The sequence below is a fragment of the Myripristis murdjan genome, chromosome 23 (genome assembly GCF_902150065.1).
Source record: "Myripristis murdjan chromosome 23, fMyrMur1.1, whole genome shotgun sequence".
Taxonomy (NCBI): domain Eukaryota; kingdom Metazoa; phylum Chordata; class Actinopteri; order Holocentriformes; family Holocentridae; genus Myripristis; species Myripristis murdjan.
This window is the reverse complement of record NC_044002.1, coordinates 24,929,963-24,941,684: the sequence shown is the minus strand read 5'-3', so window position 1 is coordinate 24,941,684 and position 11,722 is coordinate 24,929,963. Positions and strand designations below refer to the sequence as shown.

Below are 11,722 nucleotides of genomic sequence, written 5' to 3'. Positions count from 1 at the left end.
TTACGTGTGGCATGGAGGTGCAATACTGCCCACTGCCTGTGGGGATGTTTTGGTGTTGTCTCTTTCTCTCCCTTTTTGCTCTCCCTCCGGCGCCCTTCCTCTTTCTCCCTTGGCCCTCCTCTTGTAGGCAGAAGCACCTGGAGCCAATTACACGGAGGAGAGAAAAGGGGGACCGAAGGTGTGGTAGCTCCTCCCTCAGACCAGGCAGCAACAGCAGCAGCAGCAGTTGTTTGTTCTTCTTTTTTTTTCTTTTGTCTCGTCCCAACATGGTGTGATGTTGGGTTTTGTTATTTTAGTTTGGGATGGAGATTTCTGGTGGTCTAGTTTTCGGGTTTTTGTTTTGATTAGGTTTGGTACTTTTTTTTCCTTTTTAGGGGGAATGAGTTGGGTGCGACGGCCCATTGCGTGGCTGGCCCGGCAAATCCCCTTCTTTTGTTCCTTTTGGCCGGGATCTCCATCTCCTGTTGTTTATGTTTTTCCTTAACCCTTTAAGTGGTTTAAGTTGATTATGAAAAATAAATGATTTAGTTAATTTAGCAGTGGTCTTGGCGTCTGTATTATGTTTGCGGTCTCCGGGAAAGAGCCTTGGTTGGTGAGGCCGTAACAGTCATGGAAACCATATTTTCAGTGATGAGGGTTTTTTTTTTTTTTTTCATTTGAGCACGTTCTGAACTTCTGATGGACCAATCAGATTGCTCGGTCGGATCTACGTGTTGTATAATTCAAATAAATACACAGACATATGAAAATTGCTTTTATTACAAATCACTGCAAAGTTTCTTTCTGCTGTGCACGGCCAGAAAAGCAGAAATACACCCCAAAATATCTTTAACAACAACAACAACTGCACAGCTCATGTTACCAGTCATTGTGTAACTGTAGTAAATATCACTGCCTCATTACAGAAGGAGGTGCAGATTAATGTTTGGATGGTCGAGTAAAAATAAAGACACAGATTCCAGGTTCTGCACAAGACCTGAACTTTCACCGTCCTGATCTAAAATCTGAGCAGTAAACGCAGCCGGAGGAGCCTGGCCGGCCTGAGGTAAAGCATTCCAGTAGGAAATATGAAGCCATCACATCAGGCGACTGGACATCGTTCAGTTCATTATTATAACATATTGACGGCCTTGTTTGTTTGTCCAGCACTTTGTGGATAATACGGCGAGCAGGTTCACGATCCCCAGAGGACAAACTCTTAATTTTTTGAGCTGATGACTTTTCCTCGAGCCGAAATATCAACATCACACAAAAGATTTCACACAAATTAGTGGATCAAAACATTTGGTGAATGCCTTCATACTCCCCAAAGGAAAATTCTGCTTCATTGTAGTGAACCCATGAGTTTTTCTCTGGCGCCACCCTCAGGTCAAACATCGGACTTGTACACAGCATTTCTCTAAATGTAGCCTAATAGATGGAAGTCATTTACTAAGCATATTTCATGGTAGTTATTAAATATGACATGATTATAAAGGATTGTGATGCACAAAGTTTCCTGAGCAGACTCTTTATCAAGGCAAGTCGGTGACACTTGAAGCCTGCTGCTGCCTCTGCACAGATTAGCAGTGAATTACAGATTGATAATTGGAACTGGTAGTTCCCACAAAGCAAACTATTTTGCGTGTTGGTAAAGTTAGTGTTAATGCAACATAATTAACAAAATTAGCATTTTTTTTCTTTCCTGTGCCGTCTATCACAACATTGTAGTGCCCATGTAAAGCATTGCATGTAATTCAAGCCAGTTAAATGACATATTGCACTTATTAGTAAATTTGACAAAATAACAGACTTTGAGATTCTTTGCATTAATGTAGACGCCCACAGCCCCCGCCCGACCACCACCACCACCAATGTGACTGCAGACACATGATCTCGCTTCACATTTGCTCCTAAAGGATGACACACGACTCTTGCTGGTTATTTGTGCTGTAGCTTGATGAGGAAGCTGATGATGAAGGATATGAGTAAGCTGTTTAGTTAGAGGAGGCAGCCGGTCTGGCAGCAGGAGGAGCCGGTATGACCTGAGGACGAGGTTGTCTGACCGGAGCAGAAACTGGTTTTGGTGCTGGTGCTGATGCTGCACCGTAATAGTTGCTGAAGATGTTGGAGGTCTTCTCCTGGTACTGCAGCAGATACTCCAGCTAAACATAGATTTAACATCAGACTGGCCGGTGTAGCTGTGTGAGTACTGCACGTCCCGGGCAAAGTAACTCCCTGAGTTTGGACACAGAAAGAGAAAATATTTAGATCAGCCTGGTGATGATTTTGTTCCTAGACACTGCTATAGTTCTTTGTTCACGACGTCCTGAACCTTTTGCCGGATGTCACGGCTTGAATACAAATGAAACTGTCATTTCCAATGGAGTTTTCATATTCTGAGGGCATCCATGGAGGCAAGTGGAGTTCTGCCTGACTGTTATATATATATAAAAAATCAAACTAACAGTTCAGCCTTAAGCTCCCATCCTCAAATCAACATGCTTTCCTAAATTGAACATGTTACACAGTTACAACAGTCTTTCTTTAGTTTGGCATCACCACAAGCATGTCATTGGTAGGCTAACGTTACTTTCGAGCTTGACTTCTCAGTTTCGTAGGTTTTAACATGAGCCTCCTAAAATACAGTGAAGACCCTGAGCTCACAAACAGGAACTACCCGTTAGGACTCAAACCAGTATCGTTAACTTGGTTTGTCTCCTGAACTTGTCATGTTCTTTTTAAGCCTGAGACGCTGAGCCCAAGGCAAATTCCCCCAATAAATGTATGTGAATGAAATTACATATTGACAAAATGTTTAATTTTTGCATGAACCGTTCCTTCAATAAATCCCTAATCAAACTATGATGATGCTCAAAAATCAGCATCAGTGTAACACTCTTTTACTTCCATTAAAATATAAATATACATATATCTTTAGCAAACTCAAAGCCATACTCACCACCATATTTACAGTGTCGCTTGACGAAGTACAAGCATATCTCTGTTTTAAGGACACAAGCACAAAAGTACAACTTTAAGGAATGAAATGTGACACTGTGATATGAATCAAAGACTCGGTTTGTATCTGTTTCCTGTGTGACTTCATTCTGCTTCCTGTTTTGATCAGGGTTGGTCACATCAGCCAAAGCCAACGTGACCCAGCAGACTTATAGAAACTCCATCGACAGAAAAATTCACGGAGAAGGTGTACAAAGGAAGCATCGCTCTCACAGATTACCACTTGGCTTTGCAGATAAGCAGTTTATACAAAGAGGTAGAGGCTTTTGAAACAGGCTCATAAGCTTTACCTTTCACATCCTCCGAGCTTTTCTTGGCTCCTCTCGTTTGTCTTTTGTTCAGTCCGTCATCACTGCCAGCGTCTCGGTAGCTCGCAGCAGCCCAGACGCCGCTGGTGGAAAAGACTCGTGGTTGCCATTGAGGGTTGGCCCTGTTGCCTCTCAGAGCCTCTTTGTTGATGTAGACAGATTTCAGAGAGTGAAGCAGCCGGTTGGGAACACCCCGAGCCTGCAGGGCTTTTAAAGGCTGCGGCTCGTCAAAATCATGAGCCTTGGAGCAGAAACAGTCTCCCTGCAGGTGTTGCTCACAGATGTGGAGCCGCTCGCAGTCGTCGCCGTCCTTACACAAGCCAAACTGCCCGCCGCCGTTGTTGTAGTCAAAGCAAATCTTATATAAGACAAACAGGAGTAGGAAAAAATATTTTTAATCCAATGTAACGTTGTGTAACTGGGCGTCCGGCTTATTCAAAGGCATTGTAGAGAACCCAGCAGCCAGGTGGAAAAGGACAACAACACTGTCCTTTTGGGTGAAGACGATGGTGAAGAAGGCAGAGTTTAACTGTATGGGCCTGATCGTGTACTGGCTGGTTGTTTGTTAGCTGGTCGCTCATCAAGGGGCCGAGCCAAAACAAAAGAAGATAAAGGTTTTATTTGGAAGGAAGGATGTTTCGTCCTCCAAGGGAAACATCCGGGGAAGTTATGTGAAATTGCATGAATTGGGTCTTTTTTATTTTAAACAAAGAACACATGATCATCAGGTAAGCCACATTTTTTTCTTTGCATTAATTTCCCTCGGTTAATTGTTGAAATTCATGGATTAATTGTATTTTTTTTTTATGAGGGGGGTGCTGAAAATTGGTAAATAAACAGGAAAAAAATGCAGAAAAAATCCTCAGTTTTCTTCCATACCCTGCTATAGACCAGATTCACACGGCGGCCATCTTCCTCTGGCGTCAGGCTTAGCTGCTGTTAGCATGTGGTGCTGCTGTGTTCAGCTAACGTTAGCGTTCCACCACCTCCTAGCTAACGTTACCATTTGATATCCTTACATGATACGATAGGAGAGGTGTAAATTCATTCTGAAATAATAACCACAAACATCTTGGATTCATTTCTTGTCCACCAGCTAAAGCCTGGAAGTGAAACCCACTGGCTGTGATGAAGCTAGCAGCGTAACGTTAGCTGTCCTGCTGTGTTTCCAGCATGTTTCCCCCAGCTGCTGCTAGCTTAAATAACTTACATCCAGTGTGTGTTAGTGCCAAAGTTTAGCTAGCAGTCTTACAAAGAAATGGCTGTTGACATTTAATAATTAATTTACGGTTTTCCTATCAAACGGTAATGTTAGCTCAGAAGTGGTGGACTGCTAACGTTGTTGTGTAACGGTAGCTAACAGGTGGTCAAATATGTTGTTTTACTTTGAAATATGGCCCGATGTCCCCCTCAATCCATTGTTTTTCTCAGGAAATGGTTGAACGAGAAAGTATTGTCAGATTTTGTGATGTTTATTAGAAAAGCAAACGACAGTACAGAGGTATCTTTTGATTTCAGCATCTGAGCTTCCCACGTTAGAGGAAGATGGCCGCCGCCTGGTCGATCGGCTCTGGGTTTGAAGTTCTCGTCCGTTCACCTGAACACGACGCCACAGGCCGGGTAAACACACTGTGCAGTCGCAGCAGTCGGGCCACAGGTGGTGCTGTGGTGCCACGACGCTGCCTGCACACTTTTGTTGGACGTTTGGTGTCGTACTTCCGGGCGGCAGCAGGAAGTTGTCGTTCTGCAGCAGCAGCGTGCACAGCTCGGCCCGGTCCAGCTCCTGCAGGCCGTGCTCTACGAGGATCGGCACGTTATGGTCAGACCTCAGCTGATGGGGGAGCTGGCATCCTCTCCTGCAATCAGAGGCTCTGATGTCACTCACAGGCTCAGATTATAAACTGGGCCAACACGCTGCCGCCATGCAGGAAGCTGAACAGCAACATTTACCCCATAAAACATTCACCTAAAAGTAGCCGCCTGGGAATATTCTGGTACACAGAGCTGTGATTTTTTACTTTAATGTGGTGATATGACATTATTATACTCTAGGCGTCATCTGCTAAAAAAGACTAAATAAAGCTGAAATTAAAAAAATAGTGAAAAACAAAATTTTGAAGCAGGCCAAGTCCAAGTCAAGTTGAGGAGTTATTGCATGATAAACATGCTGTTTAAGTGTTATTTTTCTAAATGCTTATTTTATTGCGACTTCACTAATTTTGTCACTTAAGGCTCATATTGTCTTTTACAGAGAAATCACAGCAGCTGACTTAAGAAATACAGCAGGTTTTTAGGGCCGATGTTACACGGTGCAACTTAAATACAATTTTTTGCATGTCGTAAATTAAGTTATTACTGTTGCAATGTCACGAAGAACGTACAGGGGACATTCCCAAATGATGTTTCAACCCCAGTTCATGATTTTTCCTTGGATGGAGCTCCAAAACAACTCACATGCATGAAAGCGTTTCACATGTGAGCTCGACCATGAAAATAATCCAGCAGTGGGACTTGCAGTCAGTGTGTCATATTAACAGAAAGAAAATGTGCTTTTGGATTTTTAAATGTGTGGAAAAAAGTCAACACTCTAACACTTTGACTGAAGTAAAAACTGGAATAAACAGATTTCACTGCTGGTTGAGGAGGCCTGATATTTGACCAAAGTACCAGCAACTTTAGCCCTTTTTATAAAGCAGTTTTTATCAAATCGAATGCAATCCGCTGCAACACACGGTGCTACACAATAAAAGCACAAGATCAACAGGCTACAGCTACACAAATGAAAAGCGACATGAAATCTAGGCTATTTAAAAAAAAAAAAAAAAAAAAAAAAATTATAGCTGCTGTGCAGCGATGGGTCGGGTCCGGGCAGTTTTAAGCAATTCTAAGCAACAAGCAGAAGAATATGAACTTAAACTGAACTGATTGACACACCTGGTAAGAAAAGGGCAGGACACAGGCCTGGAGGGGACAGATGATTGGCCAAGACACAACATAGACATGCAACACGGGGGCGGGGCTAATGAGGCAATGCAGGGCAGGTGTGACGACAAACAAGCTGACAAGACTATGGAGGAACAATAGAGACAAAATGAACACAGCAGACTAAAATACAATAAACATTATAGCTTCTGCGCAGCAATGGTCGGGGCCAGGCAAGTTTAGGCAATTCTGAGCAACAAGTAGAGAATAGGAAGAAGAAAAGAAAGATGTCATTCTAATGTGCATTTTGTATCAGCTGAGGCTTGAACTCACAGTTTCTGGTATGAAGGACAACACTCTATCTCACTGAGCTAATTGGCAAGTGTCAGTTCATGTGAGGCTTCACAAATTGACTAAGCCAGTCACATGGCAGCAGCCGCCTATGCATGGAAAGGCAGATTTCAAACCACTGTAAAATAAATAAATCAGTCATCAAGACAAAAATCTGACAATGATGATCTGGCATGGGACTGGACCTTTGTGCAAAGTTTGGTGAGTTTTGGCACGTGGGAACGTTGTACAAGCTGAGGCTTGAACTCACAGTCTTTGACACTGAGGCCTGGCCTCTATCTCACTGAGCTAAAACTTCACATGCAGCTTCACACACTGACTGAGCCAATCACTGACCTGCAGGACAGCAGCCAGCCATGCATGGAAAGGCAAATTTTAAACAGCTGTCAAAAATTCAGTTATTAAGACAAAAATCTTAAAATACACATATTGCATCTAGACAGCATGGAGATGTTGATCATTTGTTTTTAACAATGATTGATTTGCTCCATAAGTGAAAAACCGATGTTTAAAAATGCCATTTTTGCATTGACTCCAATTGTTCACATGAGAGCAAAATTCAAAATGCTGTCAAAAATTCAGTTTTTGAGATACACATTTGAAATTCGCCACACATCATCTACCATGACTCTAGAATTTTGTCCATTTTTTTCATGAACATTGAAGATTCATTTAATGAGAATTTGCAGGTATATGTTTATAGTACCATTTACAGTCAAACATTTTGATGCACTGTAGGCTCAATTTTTGATAAATCAAAAATCTGAGAAACAACGTTTGTGTAGGACAGTCTGAAGATGGTCTGTATCGATTTTTGTTTCAATTGAGCAAAAATTGTGGGAGGAGATAGGTTTAAAAAGTTTTACAGTTTTTGAAAAAAACAGAGTGATGGACTTCATAATTTGCAATAGGTTTGAGTGCACAAAAGTTTCTTCAGTATTGGGGCTACAGTTTGATGAAAGTTGTGAAGTTGTAGCACATATGGTTGATTTGTTAAGAATTTTCAAAGTTTTGAACTTTAGAGGCTTGCTATAGCGCCACCATCAGGACTATTGGCATGAGTTTGCAGCTGAGGTAATCTGGCATGGGACTGGACCTTTGTGCAAAGTTTGGTGATTTTTCACCCATGGGAAGTATGATTTCCTCGGAAGAAGAAAGAAGAAGAAGAAAGAAAGAAGAAGAAAGAACACGTAGGAATACAATAGTGTCCTGGCAGCACAGGCTGCCCGGACCCTAAATACAGAGGAAGCCACTTCTAGAGCCAGACAGGAAGTTGCAAAATGCAAAATGCAAACAAAAAAAACATGTTTGAAACTCTTCCTTTACACAGCTGCACTCAGAGTTGGAAAGAAACATATTTTGAAGAGATTTTTTTTTTTTTTTTTTTTTTTTAAGTCTTATCTTTAAGTCTGACCTCCTGCGGCTGGACGGGCAGGATCCCAGCAGGAACTTTCTGCACAGATGCAGGTTGTTGCAGCCCTGACACACTTTGGCTTTGCAGAGTCGCAGCTCCGTCTTGGCCACCACCTTGTGCTCCCCGCCGGACCGGCAGCACACAAACTTCTCCCGGTTGGAGATGATCCGCCTCACGTTGAACACACAGACGCTCTCCTCCAGATCATCGACGCTCATCGATCCGTGATTGGCGCAGATCAGCTTCAGCACAGCGGCCTCCGCCTCCGACATGTCGAGGCGCTCCGTCGCTTTCCTCCGGCTGACTGAGCTGTGCTGGGTTTTTTTTCTGGGTCTTATTTCTGATGAATGGAAACCGAAACTCAAACCCAGCGCGTCCGCACGTCCTTAAAAAGCCCCGCACAGCGTCTAAAATCCGCTTTAGGAAAACATTCGACCTGTCTCTGCTTTTAAACCTTTTACACTCCTGCCATTTTGTCTTTTTATCTGCCACATCACAGCTCTGTTGTGGAGCCGCGTTTTTATTTCAGTTTTCAATTCTGTTATAATTTTGTCTTTTCTTTCTAATTTCTTTAATTTCTTTGTAACTGATGTCAAACTGTGGGCTTTTAATTTGCTGTACTTGTGTGTTTTACCTAACTTAGTTTGATTGTGGTTTTATGTTGTCTGTGCGAAGCGCTTTGTGCATCTTGCTTGAAAGGTGCTACAGTCTACAAATATAATAAAATAAAAATTATTTTGAGAAAGAAAGTCATAATTTCGAGATTAAAGTTGTAAATTTAAGAGAAAAACTCACAAATTTATTAGGCTACCCAAAGTCACTCATTTGTCAAAAAAAAAAACAAAAAAAAAACAAAAAAACTCAGAAATATCTTTTTCTTATGCACTACACGACTCATACACTACATTTACATGCTCACGAAAAGCCAGAGAAGTCTGCAGAGAAATCCATCAAAATCCCAGGACTAAACTGTTCCAAGTTCTGTTTGATGTTCTGTTTCTAATTAAAAAACTAATAAAAAGTGGGGAAAAAAATCAATCATGTTCCTTCCTGAAACTGAAACATGTTCCTTCCAACACAAGACCAAAATATACAGCACTTACCTTTACATGTTCGTTTAATTAGATCCCCCCCCCCAAAACTGAGTCTTAAATTTCATTCAAAACTACCCTGAGAAGATCTTAAAAAGTGTTAAATTTAACTCTGATACCTGCAGAGCCCCTGTAACCCTCAGCCTGGATGATGATGAAGCATTGTTACACCCTCAAGCACACCCTGGAGTGTAATAATGCGATCATACAACTATTACCAACAAAATACAATGTATAATCAAAATGGATTCATAATGTGGGAATTTCGCTCTGAAAATATAAAAGTTTTTTGTTGGTATTCTCTCCGTTTCAGTGGAAATAAAGAAAGAAAGAATGAAAGAAATCAAGTGAATCTGCTCGGGTTTCAAAGGGTTAAATTGTGTAGCTGTCAGACTGAACCCTGACAGATGGTGTGAGATTAAACCAACAAGAAGAAAACGGCCCTTCATCCATTTTCTGCATGAGAACAATTCCCAGTGAATGACAGTGAAATGAAAGTCTTGCTGGTTTTGCTGAGGAGCCCCTGGAAGCCCCTGAAGGGCTTCAGGACATCAGCAGCTCTGCCGACCGCACTTTGAACAGCACTGCTTCAGCCCACATGCACACACTCATCAACTCACTCTGATCAGCAGGCTGCCTGTGGTGCACAAGCCTCCCTTATCATTTTGACTCATTTATTATTGTTATTTATTTATTGGCAGAAAGTAAAACCAGGGTTTCTGAACCATAGTTATGGTTTAAACACATTCTTTTTCTACAATAGGACAGTTACCATGCAGTATATGTTTCATGTTACTTAGTCAATATTTTTGAGATTTTAATTTTCAGTATTTAATGTAATTTTAATTGATTTTTTTTTTTTTTTTTGCAGTTTTTGCGATATTTTGTCAGTGATTTGACAGGATTGATTCTATAGCCTATCGTTTTTAAAAATAAATAAATAAATAAATAAATAATAACATTGCCTATTAATATTTCGGCTTGGTTTATAAATGAATTGTTTGTCTACTTTGAATTTTCAATGAGTGCAATTTATTTGAGTTTTTTTGCGATTCATACTTTATTTTGTTAATCAATATTATAGAGAACACTGCTGATTAGTAGCTCTTAATATTAAATTTAAAAAAATAAATGTTCAGTAATTGAAATACATTTTTGTTTTATTTTGGTAATCACTTTCATAGTAGCTAAACCGTGAGTGTACATGGTTAGGAGTGTAATAATCAGAGTTACCGTAAAGTACCACATAGTAAAACTGTGGATGCTACATTAAAACATGTTTTTTCATGTTGACTTGTTGTGTGTCAGTAGCAGCTCATGCACACTATATTACCAAAAGTATTCGCTCACCTGCCTTTACTCATACTATGAACTGAAGTGCCATCCCATTCCTAACCCATAGAGTTCAATATGATGTCGGCCCACCTTTTGCAGCTATTACAGCTTCAACTCTTCTGGGAAGACTGTCCACAAGGTTGAGGAGAGTGTTTATAGGAATTTTTGACCATTCTTCCAAAAGCGCATTGGTGAGGTCACACACTGATGTTGGTCGAGAAGGCCTGGCTCTCAGTCTCCGCTCTAATTCATCCCAAAGGTGTTCTATCGGGTTCAGGTCAGGACTCTGTGCAGGCCAGTCAAGTTCATCCACACCAGACTCTGTCATCCATGTCTTTATGGACCTTGCTTTGTGCACTGGTGCACAGTCATGTTGGAAGAGGAAGGGGCCCGCTCCAAACTGTTCCCACAAGGTTGGGAGCATGGAATTGTCCAAAATGTTTTGGTATCCTGAAGCATTCAAAGTTCCTTTCACTGGAACTAAGGGGCCAAGCCCAGCTCCTGAAAAACAAGCCCACACCATAATTCCTCCTCCACCAAATTTCACAGTCGGCACAATGCAGTCTGAAATGTACCGTTCTCCTGGCAACCTCCAAACCCAGACTCGTCCATCAGATTGCCAGATGGAAAAGCGTGATTCATCACTCCAGAGAACGCGTCTCCACTGCTCTAGAGGCCAGTGGCGGCGTGCTTTACACCATTGCATCCGACGCTTTGCATTGCACTTGGTGATGTGTGGCTTGGCTGCAGCTGCTCGGCCATGGAAACCCATTCCATGAAGCTCTCTGCGTACTGTACTTGGGCTAATCTGAAGGTCACATGAAGTTTGTAGCTCTGTAGCAATTGACTGTGCAGAAAGTCGGCGACCTCTTTGCACTATGCGCTTCAGCATCCGCTGACCCCTCTCCGTCACTTTACGTGGCCTACCACTTCGTGGCTGAGTTGCTGTTGTTCCCAAACGCTTCCATTTTGTTATAATAGAGCTGACAGTTGACTGTGGAATATTTAGGAGCGAGGAAATTTCACGACTGGATTTGTTGCACAGGTGGCATCCTATGACAGTTCCACGCTGGAATTCACTGAGCTCCTGAGAGCGGCCCATTCTTTCACAAATGTCTTGTTTCACAGTCTGCATGCCTGAGTGCTTGATTTTATACACCTGTGGCCAGGCCAAGTGATTAGGACACCTGATTCTGATCATTTGAATGGGTGAGCGAATACTTTTGGTAATATAGTGTATGTGCAGCAGTGTTTCCCTGCGTGGCCGCTCAGCCGGACAAACAGCAGCGTGTTCACAGCGG

The 11,722-nt window shown here is 41.9% G+C and overlaps 1 protein-coding gene across 1 annotated transcript; it reads right to left on the bottom strand.

The window, feature by feature from the left end:
- Positions 1-8,279, bottom strand: LOC115355627 (protein mono-ADP-ribosyltransferase PARP12-like). The gene is made up of 4 exons (XM_030046484.1): positions 7,996-8,279; positions 4,906-5,164; positions 3,291-3,666; positions 1-137 (listed from the first exon to the last, which is right to left on the bottom strand). The coding sequence occupies exons 1-4, from the start codon at positions 8,265-8,267 to the stop codon at positions 1-3; spliced, it is 1,044 nt and encodes a 347-aa protein (XP_029902344.1). The 5' UTR covers positions 8,268-8,279.
- Between the last annotated feature and the right edge of the window lie 3,443 nt (positions 8,280-11,722).

Excerpts from the sequence above, each read along its gene's own strand:
- LOC115355627 (XM_030046484.1), bottom strand. The coding sequence starts at position 8,267 with ATGTCGGAGGCGGAGGCCGCTGTGCTGAAGCTGATCTGCGCCAATCAC. Across the intron at positions 5,165-7,995 it reads TGCCCGTCCAGCCGCAGGAG|GAGAGGATGCCAGCTCCCCC; the intron begins GTCAGACTTAAA and ends CTCTGATTGCAG. Across the intron at positions 138-3,290 it reads AAGCTCGGAGGATGTGAAAG|GTGCTTCTGCCTACAAGAGG; the intron begins GTAAAGCTTATG and ends AATTGGCTCCAG.